Raw genomic sequence first — 19,460 nt, 5'->3', positions numbered from 1 at the left:
ATTGAACCCAGGGTGCTTAACCACTGAGCCACATCCCCAGTACTTTTTCATTTTTTATTTGAAGACAGGGTCTTTCTGAGTTGCTCAGGTTCTTGCTAAGTTGCTGAGACTGGCTTTGAACTTGTGATCCTCCTGCCTCAGTCTCCTGAGCCGGTGGGATTACAGGTGTGCACCACGGTGCCCAGCCTGGTCTGTATTCATTATGACGACACTGTGATTGTAAAGTATAGCACTTCCCCCGAGTTCTCAAACCTGAAGAGGTCATGGGAGCCCTGAATTTGTGACAGGTTAGTCTGAAGTACAGGTGGCCTGAGGACACCTGGGGGCACAGGCTTGTCTGAGACTGAGCCTTACCCTGTGGGCCTGGGGCCCACTCTGAGGACAGAGTGCATGCCTTCTGCTGTGCTGAGTGCGCACAGTGCTGCCAGCTCTGCGCTGGGGCATGGCAGTGTCTTGCCCTGAGAAAGCCAGCAGACTCTGAGTAAACCTACCTGAAATGATGATTTCATTGCAGATGTATTGTGTGTCTTTAAAATGAAAGCACTAGCTGGTGTGGTGGCATTACATTTGTGATTCTAGTGAGGAGGCTGAGGCAGACGGGTGGCAAGTTCGAGGCCAGTCTCAGCAACTTAGTGAGACCCTGCCTTAAAATGAAAACTAAAAAGGGCCGGGATGTGGCTCAGTGGTAGAGCACCCCTGGGTTCAATCCCTAGAGTGAATGAGTAAGAAGGCCCTGATGTGAGCTGGCCCTGGTCCTTCCACATTCCATCTCTCCAAGGCTCCCAGCTCCTCCCTGGGTGCTCTGGTGCTGCTGCCTCTGCAGCCTGGCTCTCACTGCTCTTTTGTTTGTTTGTTTCGTTTTTTTTGCAGTGCTGGGGATTGAACCCAGGGCCTTGCCCTTGTGAGGCAAGCACTCTACCAACTGAGCTACATCCCCAGCCCCTCGCTGCTCTTTTCCTTCCAGCTGCACTGACTTGGCCAACCCACCCCGTGGCTCAGGCTTGGTTGTATGGCTTCTGAGCTGACTACATGAGAGTGGAAGTGCAGGCCCGCGGGGTGGAAGCTTCCCAGGCTGGGCATGGACGGTGACGGAGGTAGGAGCACTGCAGGGCGCCTGTGCAACAACTTGATTGTGTCACCCAAATTTTACATTGAAAATTTAATCCCCAAATTCCTGATAATGGTATTTGGAGGTGGGACCTTTGGGGGGTGACTGGGTCGTGAGGACATTAATCCATTCATTAGTTAATGGAGGAGCAGGTTACAGAAGTGGCTTTGCTATGAAAGTGAGCTCTCCAGCAGACTGGCACTGTCTCGCCACACCATGCCCTCTGCCTCCTGCCGATGCAGGAAGATGTTCTCCACAGTCGCCGTTCCTCTTGGCCTCCAGAACCATGAGTCTTTATTCTTTGCAAATTGCCAGTCTGGTTGGGCATAGTGGCACATGCCTGTAATCCCAGTGATTCTGGAGGCTGAGGCAGGAGGATGGCAAGTTCAAAGCCAGCCTCAGCAACTTAGCGAGGCCCTAAGCAGCTTAGCCAGACGTTGTCTCAAAATAAAAAATAAAAAGGGCTGGGCATGTGGCTCCCTGGCTACATGCCCCTGGGTTCATTCAGTGGCAGCAACAGAGTGGAGTAAGACAACCTTTATCAGTCTGTTCCCTGGCTGACTCCCAGGGCAGAAGGACCCTGCCAACCCTGGATGGACAGGCATTGGGAGCAAATGAGCTCTGTGGCCTAAGCAGACATGGTGGCTGTTACTGCAGCAAAGCCTGGCACACCTTGTCACAGCAACGTTTCTCTTCCCTGCTCCCTTCATCTCCCTTCTCAATCAGCCCAGGTGAGCAGTCTTTCTGTGATAATTGACTTGTTTTCTGCCTTGTTTTGTGGCAGGCAGAGCTATGTCCCCCAAGGATGTCCACATCCTAAGCTCTAGAACCTATGGCTGACATATGGCAAAAGGGGCTTGGTAGAGGTGATGAAGGATCCTGAGATAGGGAGATGACCTAGGACAATCCAGGCAGACCCAATGTCATTATAATGATCCTTAGAAATGGCAGAGGAAGATGAACTAGTCAGAGATGTGTCAAAAGAAAAGACAACAGTGTGAACCATGCAAGACTGTCAGCCATTGCTGGCTTTGCAGGCGGAAGAAGGGGACTGGAGCCAAGGGCTGTTGGTGGCGTAGAGAAGCTGGAAAGGCACAAGACAGGTTCCCCAGAGCCTGCAGAAAGCAATGCAGCCCTGTGGGTTGACTTAGCTCACCAAAACTCATTTCAGACTTCTGATCTCCAGAACTGTGAGGCAGTATTTTGTTATTATTGTTTTTTAACCTCTGAGTTTATGGGAATTTGTGGCAGCAGTGACAGGAAGCTCACACATCTGTTATCAGCACATAGGCTCCAGGTAGCTAGGTGTCGACTAGCTGCTTCCCCCAGCACCCTGAACGATAGACTGGCTGGAGAGCCTACCTCCCACCAGGTGACTGGACCAGAGGCAGACACGTGGTGCAGGCTGGCCAATTAGATTTCTCTGTCCCGAGATGCTGGCAGAGACCTGCCTGGCACATTTGGCTCCAGGCAGGGTAAGCAACAGGAGGATTAACGGGAAGGACCCTGACGCCATCCATGGGAACCATGCCTAAGCACGCGGGCGACAGAGCCTTCCAGGGACTTCCCTCTGACTCCTCCTCTTGCCCCTCAGACTGCCCAGTGTGTGGGTTCTCAGAGTCCCTGTCATCTGTCTCACAAGTGCCGCTGCCCTGGAGCCGCCCACGGGGCTGCCGAACCAGAGGGGTTCATACAGATTGGAAGGTGCTGTCCCCTCCCCGCTCAGAAACACAGCCAGGGTAAGGTAGACAGTTTATTGGTGGACCCAGGAACCATGAGAGGAAAGTTCCAGGCATCTGGTATCTATCGGAATCCATCTCTTCTCCATACACAACAGTGTGCACGACACTCACACATCAGTCCCCCATGGGCAGCCACAGGGCCTTCGTCCGTGCTGCCCGCAGCCCCAGCTCTGGGCCTGCCCCCTCGGCCTCCTGATCCCAGGCCCGCGGGCAGCCTCTGTTCACCCACACGGGCTTGAGGTTTCCTGCTGAGGCCCATTCCACAAACTGGGAGCCCTGGGATGGGGAGAGGGAAGGATCAGCACTGCCAGCAGCTTGGTTACTAAGCAGCTGCTTCCTTAGCAATGAAGATTCCTTGGAGAGATCTCAAGGTTTGACCTAGCTGGATGCTCTGCTCCTAGCAAACAAGCCTTCCAGATGCTGAGGGAAAAGAGGTTGACCCTGTGGCTAGGGAATTTCCTCTGCTTCAGCGCCCACGTTCAAAGGAATGAGGCCCCAGGCCTTGTTAACTCGGAGTTCCCATCTGCTGCCAATAAGATGTTTAAGAGGGTAGACTTTGTACCTAACTCTGTTGCTAGGGTGTGATCCTTAGCAACAGGTCAACCAATGTCCTTGAGATCCTCTTCCTTACCAACTAGGGTTCTAAATGGCCAGGCATTTCTCCCCTTTAGCAACAGGAGTGCTCAGGGGATAGGGCTGTGATTCCAGGAAAGAGCACCTGAGCAGATCCGAAGTACCACAGGGCCTGAATGTCCTGGTGCAAGGCCAGGCAGCGGGTCAGGTGGTCCCGATCTCCTGTTACCACGTTCACGAGGCCAGCAGGGAACAGGGTGGCCATATCCTAGCAGGTAGGGGGAAGTGGGGTCAGGAGGGTGCATCGGGTTGGCTTAGGTGTGGGTGCTGGGACTGGGGTTACTATGGTTACCAAGAAGGATGGGAAGACAGCCGAGCTCCTGTATACCTGGGGGGAGCAGCAGGAAAATGCACAGGCAGGTGAGACTGTACCTGGCAGACCTCCAGGGCAAACAAAGGACAGGTCCCACTGGGCACCAAGACTACAGTGTTGCCATGAGCCAAGGCAGGGGCCAGCAGAGACACGAAGGCAAGCAGGGGCCGCTCGTCAGGGCACACGATCGCAAGCACACCCAGCGGCTCCCGAAGCCGGAGCACAGGGCCTCTCAGCCCTGCTACCTGCAGGGACAGGGGACAGGTCAAGGGTGGGGCAAGGGAGCTGACTACCTCCCACAGCCTTCTCTATTACTTGCCCCTTTCTTCCTTGCGTTCCCATCTGCACTTTTCCATAAAAACTCCAATAATTATATGGCAGGTGATGGTGCAGGCTACAGAACTCCACAGTCGGACAGCCACCCACCAACTAGGCAACCTTGGACAAGTTACTTAACCTCTCTGTGCCTGTGTCCTACCTTCAAAATAATAACCGTGCCAACCGTACAGATTTGTTTTTAGGATAAAATCAGTTAATGCGTGCAGGGAGCAGAGAACCCAGCCTGTGGGCTGATTTGTGTATGTGTATGTGTGTGTGTTTTACAGAAGTTTTATTGAATATAATTGACTTTCACCAAGCTACACTCACTGTAAAGGGTACAGTTTCACGGGTTTTGACAGTATGCATACACCCAAGCCACCCCCATTCCCATGCCTCTTAATCCCCACCTCCTACCCTATCTGAGTCCTCCATGTCCCTAGCCAATCCCTAATCTGCCATCTCCCGCAAAAGATGAATTTCTGTTTTCTAGAATGGTATAGGCACGGAGTCCTACGGTCTGCACTGTGGTTTTTATTTACTTGTTTTTTTTTTGCAGTGCAGGGCATGGAAGCCAGGGCCATGCACACGCTGGCAAGTGCTCTGCCACAGAGCCAGACTCCAGCTTCAGCGTCTGCTCTCACCTGGCTTCTCGGCTCAGTGTAATTACTCCATGTTTGTCCATGTTGTGGCATATTTGCTGCCCTTGGTAGCTGAGCCAGATTCCATTGTTGGATGTATCACATTCGTTTATCTATTAACCCACTGACGAATGTTTGGGTTGCTTCAGTTTTTGGTTATTATGGATAATGGTGAACGTTATTATAATGAACACCTCTGAATAAATCTTCGTAAGGACACATGCTCTCATTTCCTGGGTTAAAACCCAGGAATTACTTTCTTTGTTTGGGGGTGGCGGGGGGTGGGGTGTCTCGCTATTTAGCTCAGGCTGGCCTTGAACTCCTGGGTTGAAGTGATCATTCTGCCTTGGCTTCCCAAGTAGCAGAGATTAGAGACAAGTGCCACCATATCTGACTTCCTTCCCTCCCCTGCCCACTGCCTTTCCTAGTGCGGGAGATGGAAGCCAGGGTGTTATCAAGGCTAGGCAGCGCTCTGCCTGAGCATCTCTTCCCTGCTCCCTGGTCAGCCACGAGGAGACATCTTTTGAGTCCTTGGCTGTCTGTCAGGCGATAAGTGCTTAACTCATTTAGTTTTCACAAATGCATGCGACTGATCACAACGGTAAACTGCATGCTACTTATGGAGGAGGACGAGGAGACAGGTCAAGGGACTCGCCATCTTTCTATCAGCCCTAACCCTGAGCACTCCAGTGGTGCCCTGAGCCACTGACCCATGACTCGTCCACATCAAACTTCTGTGTGTGTGTGTGTGTGTGTGTGTGTGTGTATGTACCTAGGTGTGCTTTACCACTAAACTACACCCCCAGCCCTCTTTATTTTTATTTTGAGGTAGGGTCTTATTAAATTGCTGAGGCTGACCTTGAACCTATGCCCTGGTCTTCAGAGTCACTGGGATTATAGGTGCATGCCACTATGCCTGGCTAAGCCAGTATGAATATTGAACCAAATAATATGTATATAAATAAAACAAAAATTCCAGGAAACAATATTCAGTGCAATGCATTATTTTCTATCTTCTATTCTTTTTTGTTAAAAAAAAAGGCCCTTGCTGGGGAGATAGCTCAGTTGGTAGAGTGCTTGCCTTGCAAGCGCAAGGCCCTGGGTTCAATCCCCAGCACAGCAAAAAAAAAAAAAAAAAAAAAAAAAAGCCCCTTGTGGACTGGGGAGATAGCTCAGTGGTGGAGCTCCTTGTCTAGCACACACGAGCCCTGCATTTGATCCCTAGTACCATCAATTGAAAAAAAAGAAAAGCCATCATGGTTACATCCACTAAATGGATATCACAGCCCAGTAATGTATCCATGACCTTAATATGGACAACTACTATGGAGGTGGGCCAGATGAGGAAACAAATGCAGAGAGGTGAGGCCACTTGCTGGTAATCATGCAGCTGGGAGGGGGTGGGGCTGGTCTGAACCACAAACCCAGCTCATTCCAGAGCCTTTGCTCTGACTCTCTGTTTGGCTGCCTGCTCTGTCCACCTGCCCACAGACCCGTCTCACCTGCAAGGTGTGGCCTTGGGCCCGGGCCTGGGCCCCGCACGCCCGGAGTCGCCGCACGCTCAATTCCACCTCTGCCTTGGCCGCCTGGAGCTCCACTCCCTGCCTCTCCAGCCTGGAGGCCAGGGCAGGTTCCCGGCGCTCCAGTGCAGCTGCCAAGGCACACAGTAGAGCCGCCCGGGCTCCTGGTGACTGGCCTGCCCAGCTGTGGGCAGACAATGCAGACTGGGGGCAGCGTCCTTGTTCTGGCACTTTCCAGGTACCCACTCCACCACAGCCCCACCCTGGGAATCCAGGCACCCCAGGGCCCACCATCTACTGGGGGTCCCAGGCGGCCCCTCTGCCATTCCATGGCCCCTAGGCTTCCCATGTGAGTCCTCTTACCCCGGGGCAGCCCGGTGAGCAGCCTCCACAGCATCTCGGACGTCCTTGGCCCCGCCCTCAGCCACATAGCTAAGGAGGTTGCCGGAAGAATCTCGGATAGGTCTGGAGCTCCTGGACCCAGGTGCTTGGAAACGGCCTCCCACAAAGAGCCCATAGGGAGGTGCTGGGCTGTGTGAAGAGAGGTGAAGAGGTCCTGGGTCTGCTCAGGCCCCATGCTAAACCCCACTGTGCAGACCTCCCAGCTCCCAAGAGCCTCTGGGGGACTTTAAATTACTGCTCTCATGAACCAGCACAGACCTTTGTTAGGCAGAACTGAGACTCGTCAGGTCTAGGGAGTGAGGCATTAAGATACGGAATGCAACGCTCAGCAAGACCTGGGGACCCAGGAATGCCACTAACCAGCTTCCCTCTAGTCCTCCCATCCTTGGTGGAGCCTGATACAACCTGCTCTCCAACCTCTACACCACTGGGCCCTGGACAGCTCACCTGGGCCCTATTTCTGGCCCAGCTGGCAGAGCTGGGGGCACAGCAAGGCCAAAGGTGTCATAGTTCAGATTCTCACAAATGAAGCGTGCACGGGCTGGGGTCCCTAAGGGCTGCAGATACTCATACAGACCCTATGAGAGGGGTGGTGTCAATAGGGTGCAAGATGACACAAGGCAACACAGGGGTGGTGACCAGAGGACAGACACTCACATCCAGGCCCCCGTGCCAGGAGTGCCCACTCTCCTTGCAGCCACCTGTGGGCACTGCAGGGTCTCGAAGGCCATGGGCATTGATCCACACTGTGCCCACATGCAGCCTGCAGCGGAGATGAAGGGATCAGAAAAACAGGAAGTGGGGGTGGGAGGAAGAGGCCCAGATGGAAGGGAGACGGGAGATGAAGGAAAAGAGGAGCTGGGGCCACGCTCACAGGCTGCCCTTTGTGCCTCAGTGCACACTGACTGACCCGTAGCCCAGCTCCAGTGCTGGCCCCAGCCTCTCACTCCACACGCTGGCGCTGCCTCCCCGGGGCGTCCCATTGGCCATGGCCAGGGCCTCCTTGGTTGTGCGGAAAGCGGAGGCCGTGACTAGAGGCCATGGCACCTGGAAGGGGTGTCAGGAAGCTCAGTGGCTAGGCGAGCACCTCCTTTTAATACCCCATCCATTAGGGGACAAGCCTAGGCAGCAGCCCTCAGACCCAGGTCACAGGTCACCACCCCAGGGTAGTAGGGTGCTGCTGCCCATGACTGGCTGAGGACAGTGAATGGAATAGGATCTGTGGGACCCTAGGGACTCACCTCTGCCTGGGCGCATGGGGATGCAGGGGGCAGGCCAGAGACCAAGGTTGGGGGACAAAATGGGCTATCTGAGGGCATATCACCAGCCTGGAATACCTAGGAGGGAAGAGAAATAGATCTTTAAGTTACCATAGGCCCTCCTCCCTCAGATGCAGGGGTCCAGGCCCCACATCGTTCTCCCTCAGACCCAGAAGTTGAGCCTCCAGGCTCCTCCACCCTCAGCACCCACCATCTATGTCGCAGAGCTTACCTGGGCACCCTGCTTCTGGGCCTCACGCACATAGTCCTGGGCCAGGACATGTGCACCAGGCCCTTTGAGCCCCATGTCCACAGCCCCATCCAGCCCGTGGCCACTCCGAAGCCGGCCCATGCGTACTTGGAGCCTCTTCATGGTTTCATCCCACACAGACTCCTGGACAAGGAGCCTGAGGCCCCCCTGTTTGGAAAGGGGCATCAGATGGGCAAAGTAGGGGCCAAGTGAGGAAAACAGGACCCCACAGAGGGCTGGGCCTGAGGGAGGAGGAAGGTCATGGAGAAGCGGCAAGGACCAAATCCAAAGTAAGAGTTACAGAAAGTTGATGAATTGAAGGGTGAAGTCAAGGATGGAAAAGTAGGAACGTGGACACTCAGAAAATGAAGACAGTCCTAAAGAATGAGGGACACAGAGCCTCAGACTGTCCAAGACGAGGAAAGGTGGCTGTGGAGATTCAAAAATGATGTGAGGAGCCCTGGACCCACAGTGCTACAGACAGCATTTAAAAAAAAAAAAAATTTTTTTTTTTTAAGATGTTGATAGACCTTTATTTTATTCATTTATTTCTATGTGGTGCTGAGAATCAAACCCAGTGCCTCACGCAAGCTAGGCAGGCGCTCTACCACTGAGCCCCAGCCCCAGCCCCAGAGATGGCATTTTAAGACCCAAAGAACCAACCAAGTGAAGACAGACTTAAATCCCAAGGTCTACAGAGACACAGTGGTCCCCAAGGACGTTGGGGACATTAGTGTAGAGATCTCACCGGGCTGCGGTCAGACCAGGCTGCATCCACAACACCCTCCACGGCTGAGTCCACGTCTGCCGAGTCCGTCAGGAGCAGCAGTGACTCTGTGCCCAATGCCAGGCCCAGCTCAGCCCCCTCACCAGCCAGCATCCGCCGAAGGGCACGTCCTTCCTGAGGGACCCCTGTAGGCTTCAGCTGGGGCAGGACACTCCAGGCCCCAGTCTTGTCCCACCCCACTTCCAACCCTGAAGATACCTCAATGGCTCCACAGAAGGCTACCTTCTGGACTCCAGGACAGGAAGCCAGAGCAGGCCCCAGGGACGCAGGGCCACTGATCACGTTGAGTATCCCTGGGAAAGGTCCTAGCTCCCCTGCCAGCTGGGCCAGGAGGAGGGGCGTTGGGGAAGCCAGGGGCACAAGGGCCACCACAGTGCAGCCTGAGGAAAGGGGAACTCAAAGACACTGGCATCTAGCCCTCAGCCCTCCTCTCTCAATCCCAGGAGTCCAGGCCCCAGCCCTCCTTCCTGAGATCCAGGGGTCCAGACCCCCAATCTCCTCTCTCAGATCTAAGAGCTGAGACCCCAGCCCATCATTTACCCACAGCCAGGGCAGGGCAAATCCTCCACATCATCTCAAGGAAAGAGAACCTGGATGGCAAGATGAGGCCAACAACGCCTGCAAGGAAAAAAAATAATAAGGGGACACTTATTATATGGTCTGGCACACTGTGTCATGCAGGAGAAGGGGACTGGCGCAGGGATCCGGGTTCTCACCCACGGGCTCCCAGCCTGCCAGTGCCTCCTCCTGGGTGTACGCCTGAACTGCATGGAACTGCAGCAGCTGCTGGGCCAACGCTACATCCCCATCTCGAACCTCGCGAATGGCCCGCCCAGTCGCCAGGGACTCCAGGGTCCACAGCAGCCGTTGGTGCTTCTGCATCATCTTAGCCAGCCTATGGAGAAAGTAAGGGGAGGGTCCTTCCCCAGACAACATGGACTACCATCCCCATGAGTCTCTGGGGCATCCTCACAATTTACCAGAGGCAGAGGGCACCAAAGATTTGTGAGAAATGCAGTTGGGGACATTCTCAAACCCTGAGAGTGCTGTGGAAGGGTCTTGGCCACCAGTGACCCCCCAAAACATATTGGGAACTTGACAGTTTTTAATCTCAACTCTATTTTGGGAAATGGAATATTTGTCCCTAGTTGCCCCCAAAGCATGCTGGAAAATGGGGTTTGGAGTTACACCAACCCCAATGAACTGCTAAGAAATGGGGGCCTGATGAACCCCAAGTGTTTCCTGTGAAATAGAGGCTTTCTGGCTACCAGTGAATGGTGGGAAAAAGATACTGTGGTCACTAAAGACCCAAATGCATGCTGGGAATATGAGACTTAGCTGCCAGTCAATTCAGTGGGAGACTGGGAAATGGAGTCGCCATTTTGTCTCCAGTGGATGCCGGGGGATGCAGTTTCTCCCCACCTCCAGGGCCACACCTCAAGTGCATCACCTGGTCAGGTGCTGGGCACGTCCGGAACCAGGGAGTTTGCTCCAGCTCAGGAAGGAGTTCCTAGCTGCTTCCACTGCTGCAGCCACATCCTCTGTCTGGGCCTGGAGGCAAGTGGCCAAATTCTCTCCTGGGGAGAAAAGTGGGGGAACCAAGATAGGAGGAGAGATGTGGGGAGCCCGTGTGAGAACTGGCAGGAGTTAAGGTTCCTGGAGCCTGTGAAGGTTTAGGGCAGTACAGCTAGTCCCCAGCCGTCTGGGCCTGTTCTGTCACTGGTCTTTGTTCTGATCACCTCCCATAGGCAAGGAAAGGATTTTAGTAGACAGCAACTTCAAAGAGTCTTTGTAGGGACTTGGAACCACCATTAGGAGGATTACCCTCAGGAAGAACTAGACACCTCCCTGCTCCTTCCCTGCCCTCCAGACAAAGTTCTCCTTCCTCCAATGACCAGGGGACACCTCTTACCTGTGTTGGGATCCTGGCATGGCACAGAATCCCTGTGCACAGGTTTTAACCACTTCCCATTTACATAGTGGCCCAAGCATCGATCCTGAGTGTCCAGCCAGGCCTGGGGGAAGAGAGTTTGGAAAAGGGCCTGTGAGGCTGCTGGGGCAGCTCAATCCCTACCCAGAGTCCTCAGGGAGGAGACACTTGTACCCCTGATCCCAACCATGCATCTGTTTCTTCTTGGGTTTTTTTTTTTTGGGTGCTGGGGACTGAACCCAGGGTCCCCTGCTCTTCTACTGAGCTACACTCCCAGCCACACTCCACCCCTGTAATCTTTTTTTTGTTTGCTTGTTTCCATGCTTAACTTAGTGCTGTTTTCCAAGCAAGTGCACCATTTTATATTCCCACCCGTGACACAGGACGGATGTCCTATGAAATTTATTGACATGGAGAATTTGAACAAAAAATAAAAATTCTCTCTTCTCCATGAAGAAATGACCTCAGGTTAACTTTGTTTCCCTAAAAACCTGACATAATTCAGCTGTGTTGCTAGGAAACATTGACTCCAGATTGGCCCACCACACCTGATCTAGGAAGACTAGAAATGTACCAAAAATATCTAGCAGGAAGCCAGAGCTCTGGGGCTTCTTGGAGTGATCTTGCAACCGGGCATATTCCTGCCCAGCACTCTAGAAGCCATGCTCACGAAACTATATCAATATTTCTCTTGGGATGTGGGATTTCTAAGCCAGGGGGCTCCTGCAGCCATCCATGTGATCTTGTTCCTTCCCATCTCAGCTGTTCTCACCCAGAGGAGCAGTGAGGATTCCCACTGAAGACAGGCCTGACACTGACCTGCCATGGGCAGCCTATGTGGTTATGAAGCATCTACCTGAGTACCAGGTGTGACACATATGTGTTGCCCAGGGATAGCCTGTGGGGGAGCTCCTGGAGTTTGAATGCTTGCTCTGGTACTTCCTGATGTGTAACCTTAGCCAGGGGGTTATAACAATACTCTGCCTCTGCTGAGCCCTCTGGAGGAGGGTGGATCGACATCCCTTCCTCACAGGGCTGTGGTGAAGATTAAAGGAATCATGCAGGATTCATGTCCAGCAACACTACTTTCACTGAATCTCACCCTCTACACATTCCACGATGCTGATCCCACATACATTTCCTTTCTCCTACAAACTCTGTTTTTTAGCATCCTCTTAGCACATTACCCTGCACCCAGAGTTCCAAACACTTGCCCACAGGGAAAAGAGGTATTTTTGAAAGCCAGGGATATGTGAGCATGAACTAGGCATTAGATATTAAAGAATGTTTATAATGCTGTGAACTAGAACAATGACATGACAGTTAAACAACAAAACCAGTCCTTATCTGTTAGAAACAAGGATTCAAAAATGTATGGTACCCAGATGGGGTGGTGCACGCCTGTTATCCCAGCAGCTCGGGAGGCTAGGGCAGGAGGATCGTAAGTTCAAAGCCAGCCCCAGCAATGTGGAGGTGCTAAGCAACTCAGTGAGATCCCGTTTCTAAATAAAATAAATAAAATACAAAAAGAGGTTGGGGATGTGCTCAGTGGTCAAGTGCCCTGGGTTCAACCCCTGGTACCAAAAAAGAAGAAAGAAAGAAAGGAAAGAAAGGAAGAAAGAAAGAAAGGAAAGAAAGGAAGAAAGAAAGAAAGAAAAGAAAGAAAGAAAGAAAGAAAGAAAGAAAGAAAGAAAGAAAGAAAGAAAGAAAGGGAAAAAAGGAAAGGAAAGAAAAAGGTATGGGAAAATAACATGACATCTGGGATTTGTTTACTCTAAAAAAAAAAAAAAGAAAATAAAGAGATAAAGGGAATCAACATTGGATGAAGTGTGGGTGACTGCTGAAGTGGAGTGAGGGGTCAGTGGAGTTCATAAGTACCAATTACTCTGTGGAAAATGGAAAATTTCCCCCCAAAAGAAAAAAAGTCCAGAAGAATATCCACAAGGTCCTGACAGGTCAAGTACACAGAAGAGGGCCTGCTGCAGACTAACAGCTTGCAACCTGTTTAATTTATGACAATGGCAATTGGTTCCAGATGACTTTTGTCAGGCAACTGGACCCAAAGGTTGCAAATTTTGGAATTTTATTTTGAAGACAAGCTGGAATCCCGGATGTTTACATGGAATTAATTGTCCAGTAAGGGACATTTTCAAAAAAAACAAAGCTCAGGCCAAAGAAAAAACATTTGTTGAGTCTGGCCCACAGCAAAGGTTGGAAAACTTTGTTGCTGGGAGAGAAACATGAGTTCAGAATCCAAGGGTTCAAGTTCAGATCTTCACTTCTTTTAAGCAAAATTTGTTCTTTTCAACTCTCCGTGTGCTGTTACAAAAATTATGACAAGAATCTCTCAGCTGTTCTGGGGATTAAATGAGATCACGTTTTGCATAGAGGCTAGCACTTCAGAAAGCATCCAATAAATATCAGCCATTATCTCATTTTTGCTGTTTCAGGACATTCTATTTCTAACCAGCCTCCAAGTGTGGGGATTCTCTGTACTTTGTCCCAGATCTTGTTGAGTCTACATAGTGACACTTCTAGTCACTCCTACAGTTCAATTATCTTTCTATTCTGAAGTACCGGCCCAAGTAGCAGTGGACTCCCGCACACTGCTTTGGAGGACTCCAGAGCTCTCACATGGCCTTTCCTCCAGTTCCGCTCCTCCTGGATTCACCACGCAGGGACAGTCACACAGACATAGGGTTAGATGCCAAGACCAGTCCCTAATCTCTCAATCCTCCAAACCGTGTACCCCCAGGACCTGTCTCACCCATTCTCTCCCAGATTCAGAGCTGGCGCCAGACTCCTGCCCTCCTCCTTAAAGTCCGGCCTCCTCATGCCGTGGAGGACCCTGCAGGATCACGAGGACCCCATGAAGGAATTCTGCGGGACCCTCGGGATTACAGAAAATTCCAGGCGCTCTACTTATCCACGGGGAGCCCAAGAGGATCCCTGAGGGATCACGAGAGTCCTGGGAAGGTCTGAGGAAACCCAGGGGCTCACTGGCGCCTCAAGAGGAACTTAAGGGGCCCTGAAGAATTATGGGAACTCCTGGGGCATTTTGAGAGCCAGAGAGATCATGAGAGCCCCACGGAAGTCTGGGGCTGCAGGCAATTACAGGAAGTTCTGATTGTATCCTGAGGTCCCGAGTTCCCCCGAGCCCCATAAGCATTAAGGGGCCCCTGAGGAAGCACGGAGGCGCCCCGCAGGTCCTGAAGGTCTCCAGGTGATCAAGCGAGCCTCACGGGGAGAATAAGGAAGGGCCCTGAGCAATCACCACAAGGCATTCAGGACGGTGGAGCACGAGAAACCCTAGGGACTCTACAGGGACAAAACAGCAGCCGGGTCCTAGCCAGTGGCGGGAATCCCGGGAGCCCTGAGGGGCGGAGCTGCGTGGCGGCCGCGGTGGATCACGGGAGTCCGCGCGGAAGAAGCGGCCGCGAGGCCTGTGGAAGGCAGTGGGCAGCGACGGCCAGAGGCCCTCACCAGTGCGCATGCGTAGCTCTCGGGCACCGGTCCGTATTCCAGCGTGGTGAAGATCTCGCGCGCGCGGAAATCTGCGCGCGTCGCAGCCATCTCCTGCCCGCACGGTTTTCCGCGAAGAACTGCGGGGCGCCCGGGCCAAAGGAAGGAATCTGGAGGTCCGAAGGGCGGCACCGACCGCTCCAAGACCAACAGGGCGGGACGAAGGAGAAGGGGCAGGGCTACTAGAAGGGGCGTGTCCCCGCCCCCTGCCTCCCTCCTTGGGGCCGGGTGACCCCGCCTACAGGCCGGCTCTGGGAAATGTAGTTTGGAACATGTGAGCTCACGCCAGGAGGCTGTGGAGACCGGAATTGTGGGTACCCTGCTAACACAAGGGCTCCGCGTTTAGAAGGTTGGCTCGCAGTGATGTGTCTTCCCGCCCCTCTTTTGCATTGGAGATAGGAAGTGCAGCTTTTAGTTCGAAATACATTGCTAGGGATTCAGATCTAGTGTGTGGCAAGCTTTAAAGGCGCTGTAATCTGGTCAACAGAGGTTAAGATGGAAGGGTGGCATTTGGACATCCACCTGAGGACTTATTTTTGATTGGTTGTGGGGAGAGGCGTGGCTGCAGACTTGGAAAATGATTTAAAGGTTGCCTGCTTGGTGAATGAGTGTTGGGGTAGTCGGAAGTGTGGCTTACTCTTGTTCCTTGGTTACAAAGGGACCGGAAGTGTGGCTTTCGTTTACACTCTTGGCCAGTAGGACCGAGAGTGCGTCCTGGAATATTGGTTCCCAAAGGATTTCACGACGGTGTCTGGTTTAGAATGAAATTGTAGCCTCAGGCCAGATTCTTAGGTTTTCGAATAAAAAGTCAGTAGAATAGTGAGTGGGTAGGCGACTGAGGGCCGGGAAGCAGGCCCCAGGTTTCGGATCCCGGGAAGATTTCCCCACGTCGAGGGTGCTGAGGGCACCTAGATCTTCTTCCTAGGGCCATGGCGGACTCCAAGCTGCTGGTGCCAGAGCTAAGCGAGGCAGAGACGATGGGTGATGAGACGGCGCGGTTCGAGGAGCTGCTGCTGCAGGTGCGGACTGACTGGATTCCTGGGTCCCTGTGTACTGGAGGATGTTGCGGTGCTCAGAAATGGCAGTACAGCTCCCAGGATGCACTAGGGCGGCAACAGGCCTATGGGAATTGTAGTTATTTGGCTTAAAGTTTGCTAGGTTCTGAGAAAAGATAGGAATGGGTTTGGGGCTGTTCTTTGGGTGCTTGAAGGAGGAAGAGGACCTGGAATGTCTAATTTTTTGTGCCATCTATAACTCTCATATATAAGAATTGCTTCAGGGCTGGGGATTTAGCTCATTTAGTAGAGTGCTTGCTTCACAAGCACAAGGCCCTGGGTTCAATCCCCAGCATCACCAAAAAAAAAAAAAAAAAAAAAAAGGAATTGCTGCAGGGCTGGGGATGTAAGCTCAGTGGTGGTAAAGTGTTTTGCCTAGCTTGTAAAAGGCCTTAAGTTCCATCCCCAGCACCAAAGAAAGAAAGAAAGAAAGAAAGAAAGAAAAAAAAAAAAAAAAAAAAAAACCCTGCTGTAAATATTTAAAGACTAAATGAGAGGTCCAAGTGCACAGACTCCAAGCCTGAAGACTGTTTTTCTCCACAGGCTTCCAAGGAACTCCAGCAAGCCCAGACCACCAGATCAGCATCTACGCAGATCCAACCTCAGGCTGGTGAGAAAAACAATCCCAGAGAGGGAGAGGAATAGTGTCTCATAGAGACACCGAGACCCAGAGAAAGCAAGTATAGATTCTGTGGCCAGGGGACACGGAGGAAGGAAGAAAGAATAGGTGGGGGTGTAGTTTGAGTGGACAAGTGCTTGCCTAGCATGTGTGAGGTCCGAGGTTCGATCCCTACATAAACCAAAGGGTGGGGGAGGGTAAAGAGCAAAAAGGAGCAAGACGTTAAGGTATAAAGGCTTGGTGTGTGTGTACTGACACCCAGGGAAATCACTAGGGCTAGTGATCCAGAGAGAGAGCTGATGGAGGTTGGAGAGCACAGTGGAAGAGAACAGAGACTCAGCAAGAGGATCAGGGGTCTTAGGAATGGAAAGGGGAAAAGATCCAGAAAGAAGAGGATAAAGAGCCCAAGTAGGAGGGGAAACAGACCCAGCAGAAGGTGGATGGAGACCGAGGCTGTGCAAAGACAGATGGTCAAGACAAACCCACTCCCACAGGTTTCTGCATAAAGACCAACTCTTCGGAAGGGAAGGTTTTCATCAACATCTGTCATTCTCCCTCCATTCCACCTCCGGCTGACGTGACTGAGGACGAGCTGCTTCAAATGCTGGAGGAGGACCAAGCTGGGTTTCGTATCCCCATGAGTCTTGGAGAGCCACATGCTGAATTGGATGCAAGTCAGTGCCCTCAGAGGACCTAGGAGTCTGGACTCTTAAATCCCTTCTTCCCTAGAACCCAAGAACCAGGGCCCAGGATCCTTCTCCCTCAGGTCCTGGAAATCTGCTCCCCCATTAGTCCTTTTCCCTGTGGCATATCCCTAGTCTCCTGAGGAGATCTGATTCTGCCCACCTGAACAAGCTGGCACTCCTGCCCTACTCAGGGAGGGCAAAGGTGGGCAGAGGGCTCATTCTCCTGGCCTTAGTCCTGGGCCTGTGGTTTCTCCTCTGCCCTTCTCCTTTATCTTCATCTCTGCCTTGTCCCTATTTCTGCTTCCATATCTTTCTCTTCTATTTACGTGTGTCTCCAGCAGCCTGGGACTAAGCTTTGGGCAGTGCCAGAGGAATGGGGACTTATCATATCCAGATCCCACCCTTGAGAAACTCCCAGTCATGGGTCCAGGCAGAGGCCTGGATGCGATTTCATTGTGGTGTGAATTGGGCTGCACTGGAGGGGACATAGCCCTGAGGGGCTCTTCACTGACCCAGAGGGAGGCTTCCAGGAGGAAGCGCCAGATTTAAGATTTGAAGGAACAGGATTTTAGAGGGGCTGAGGATACAGTGATTGTATTGGATTGGTCAGTAATCCAGAGTTATTGGAAGAAATTGAAAGGCTGAGGTTACTGGACAGAAATAAGCTTCTCCCTAGAGGTTGGAGGGATACACCACACAGGGCCTGCCATTCAGAACCAGGCAGAGGGCCTCAGACCTTGGCTTGAAGGCTGTAAGCAGGGGAAGGGCAGGTTCCACCCTGGGGACGTGAACTTTAGAACCAGAGATGAGAAACAAGAGCAGAGGACTCTGGTCTGAGTGTTGACTGCACTGTGTGTCTTGAACTGTCACTACCTGATGCCTTTGTCTTTGGTCCTGTGGCTGCTATCCCTTGGTTCATGTTTCTTTGCCTGTGCCTGGACTGTGGGGTTACTGTGGAGGGCTGGGGAATCTCACCCTCTTTCTCCCTGCAGAAGGCCAGGGCTGTACTGCTTACGACGTGGCTGTCAACAGTGACTTCTACTGGAGGATGCAGGTTGGGGTGGAACTGTGGGTAAGGCCTGGGGAGGGGCCTCTCCCTTCAACCCTCAGCCCTACCAAGACTTTTCTCTTCCTCAATGTAGAACAGTGATTTCTTGCGGGAGCTTGTGGTTACCATTGCCAGGGAGGGCCTGGAGGACAAATATGGCTTGCAGCTGAATCCAGGTGAGGGGCGTGGCCCAGGCTTTGGAAAGGAATGGATCAGAGATGCCACCCTTGGGAGAAATTAGCTTGGTTCTGAAGACTAGAGGTTCCAGGGAGTGGGTGGAGCATGCCCAGAGGCTTCAGATGGGGGTGGGGCCTGGGGCATCTGAGGTGGGCTTTATTGGGTTTGCCTGGGAGGGGTGGGTCTTCCTAGAGCAAAGCTTCTGGTGTGATCTGAACCCAGACCTCCAGGGAGGGGGCGGAGCCTCTTGGCACTGCTGTCCTCTGGGCAGGACCTCCTGAAAGCAAAGGGACCCCTGACCCAGTGATCTTTCACTCTGCGATCCACCCTCAGAATGGCGCATGTTGAAGAATCGAACTTTCATGGGGTCCATCTCGCAGCAGAACATCCGCTCCCAGCAGCGCCCTCGGATTCAGGAGCTGGGGAACCTGTGTGCGCCCAGCTCCCAGCCAGCTGAGGAAGGGTGGGCCTTCGCAGATATCCTAAAGACTCCCCTACACCTCTGAACCCCTCTTTTGGTCCTCCTGCCCCACACTGGGCTCTGCCCTGGGGCTTTTGCCTGGGGATCCTGAGGCCGCAGGGCCTGGTGGGCAGAAAGGGAGCAGCAGCCAGGCAGAGGGAACTGTGCTGACAGACCTGGCAGCTGTCCTCAGTTCTGGACCTGGCTCCTCCTCAGCCCTGAGAGACCTCACCTGAACCTTTGGCTGGAAGCGCCCGACCTCCTCTTGGGTGAAATTGACCTCCCCAAACTGGTGAGTGCAGGCTGGGCCAGGACAGAGCTGCTCTGGAATGGTGGGGTGATGTGCCAAACCCATATGCTGTGCCAGGAGGCCTGCCTTCTGGTCCCATCCTGAGGATGCCTGAGCGATTCCTTAATTACTATCTTTTGCCCTTTTTCTGGGCTATCAGGCTTTTGTGTGTGCACGTGCTTGGAATTGAACCCAGGGCTTCAGACATACTGTAGCCCTTTAAATGTAGTTTCCCAATATGTGAGGCTACTGTTTCACGGCCATGTTGTTATTGTCCTGTTGCTGGAGAGGGTGGGCTGATTACACCGCATCTGCAGGATGGAGCCCTGGGGCTGTCGTTGGAGATCGGGGAGAACCGCCTTGTGATGGGGGACCCCCAGCAGCTGTATCATCTGGATATTTACATACCCCTGCGGATCAACTCCGAGGAGAGCAAGGCAGCCTTTCACCGGAAGAGAAAGGTACCTGGGGGAGGGGTTGGGGCTGGGACATAGGGGTGCCTAGGCCCTTGTGTCTGAGGGAGGAGGGGCTGGGGCTGAACTTCCAGGTCCTGAATCCTCATTCTTTTTCCTCTTTCAGCAACTTATGGTGGCCATGCCCCTTCTGTCGGTGCCTTCCTGACCAGAATGTCTCCTTATGCTTCCAAATGTAGCGAAGAGGTTGATGACTTCTCTAGCTTGAAATAAAAGATTTTTGCCTTT

At 52.7% G+C, this 19,460-nt stretch overlaps 3 protein-coding genes across 8 annotated transcripts in view; 1 reads left to right on the top strand and 2 right to left on the bottom strand.

The window, feature by feature from the left end:
* Positions 1-3,689, bottom strand: part of FLT3LG (fms related receptor tyrosine kinase 3 ligand) — a 14,818-nt gene extending 11,129 nt beyond the window's left edge. The window contains exon 1 of the mRNA XM_079118062.1: positions 3,569-3,689. The gene's annotated coding sequence lies outside the window, so the exon portion shown is untranslated. The remainder of the gene's footprint in view (positions 1-3,568) is intronic.
* Positions 2,468-14,518, bottom strand: ALDH16A1 (aldehyde dehydrogenase 16 family member A1). Of its 2 annotated transcripts, XM_079118058.1 has the most exons (17): positions 14,387-14,518; positions 10,886-10,988; positions 10,424-10,550; positions 9,690-9,868; positions 9,514-9,591; positions 9,172-9,353; positions 8,935-9,087; positions 8,169-8,354; positions 7,919-8,014; positions 7,588-7,724; positions 7,335-7,440; positions 7,125-7,255; positions 6,639-6,806; positions 6,258-6,459; positions 3,856-4,041; positions 3,569-3,691; positions 2,468-3,126 (listed from the first exon to the last, which is right to left on the bottom strand). In XM_079118058.1, the coding sequence occupies exons 1-17, from the start codon at positions 14,474-14,476 to the stop codon at positions 2,965-2,967; spliced, it is 2,409 nt and encodes an 802-aa protein (XP_078974184.1). In that variant the 5' UTR covers positions 14,477-14,518; the 3' UTR covers positions 2,468-2,964. The 2 variants fall into 2 exon arrangements, 1 of the variants encoding a protein (XP_078974184.1); XR_013760327.1 differs by lacking the exon at positions 2,468-3,126 and having other exon boundaries at positions 6,258-6,406.
* PIH1D1 (PIH1 domain containing 1) lies at positions 14,408-19,460 on the top strand. 5 transcript variants are annotated; one of them, XM_079118068.1, is made up of 10 exons: positions 14,408-14,541; positions 15,351-15,444; positions 16,024-16,090; positions 16,594-16,773; positions 17,778-17,839; positions 17,928-18,009; positions 18,344-18,473; positions 18,687-18,762; positions 19,077-19,220; positions 19,339-19,460. In XM_079118068.1, the coding sequence occupies exons 2-10, from the start codon at positions 15,355-15,357 to the stop codon at positions 19,378-19,380; spliced, it is 873 nt and encodes a 290-aa protein (XP_078974194.1). In that variant the 5' UTR covers positions 14,408-14,541; positions 15,351-15,354; the 3' UTR covers positions 19,381-19,460. The 5 variants fall into 5 exon arrangements, with proteins under 5 accessions (XP_078974194.1, XP_078974192.1, XP_078974190.1 ...); XM_079118066.1 differs by lacking the exon at positions 14,408-14,541 and adding an exon at positions 14,616-14,735; XM_079118064.1 differs by lacking the exon at positions 14,408-14,541 and adding an exon at positions 14,634-14,774.

Source organism: Sciurus vulgaris (genome assembly GCF_902686455.1).
Source record: "Sciurus vulgaris genome assembly, chromosome: 17".
Taxonomy (NCBI): domain Eukaryota; kingdom Metazoa; phylum Chordata; class Mammalia; order Rodentia; family Sciuridae; genus Sciurus; species Sciurus vulgaris.
Note: the sequence above shows the minus strand (reverse complement) of the source record. Positions and strands in the feature narration are given on the sequence as shown.

Bases quoted from the DNA above. Each gene is read 5' to 3' on its own strand.
- PIH1D1 (XM_079118068.1), top strand. From the start codon at position 15,355: ATGGCGGACTCCAAGCTGCTGGTGCCAGAGCTAAGCGAGGCAGAGACG. The intron at 18,474-18,686 runs GTGGGCCTTCGC...GCTCCTCCTCAG, and splicing joins TCCCAGCCAGCTGAGGAAGG to CCCTGAGAGACCTCACCTGA. The intron at 19,221-19,338 runs GTACCTGGGGGA...TTCCTCTTTCAG, and splicing joins CCTTTCACCGGAAGAGAAAG to CAACTTATGGTGGCCATGCC.
- ALDH16A1 (XM_079118058.1), bottom strand. From the start codon at position 14,476: ATGGCTGCGACGCGCGCAGATTTCCGCGCGCGCGAGATCTTCACCACG. The intron at 9,592-9,689 runs GTGAGAACCCGG...TTTTCCTTGCAG, and splicing joins GGCAGGCTGGGAGCCCGTGG to GCGTTGTTGGCCTCATCTTG. The intron at 3,692-3,855 runs GTACAGTCTCAC...CCTACCTGCTAG, and splicing joins TTGCCCTGGAGGTCTGCCAG to GATATGGCCACCCTGTTCCC.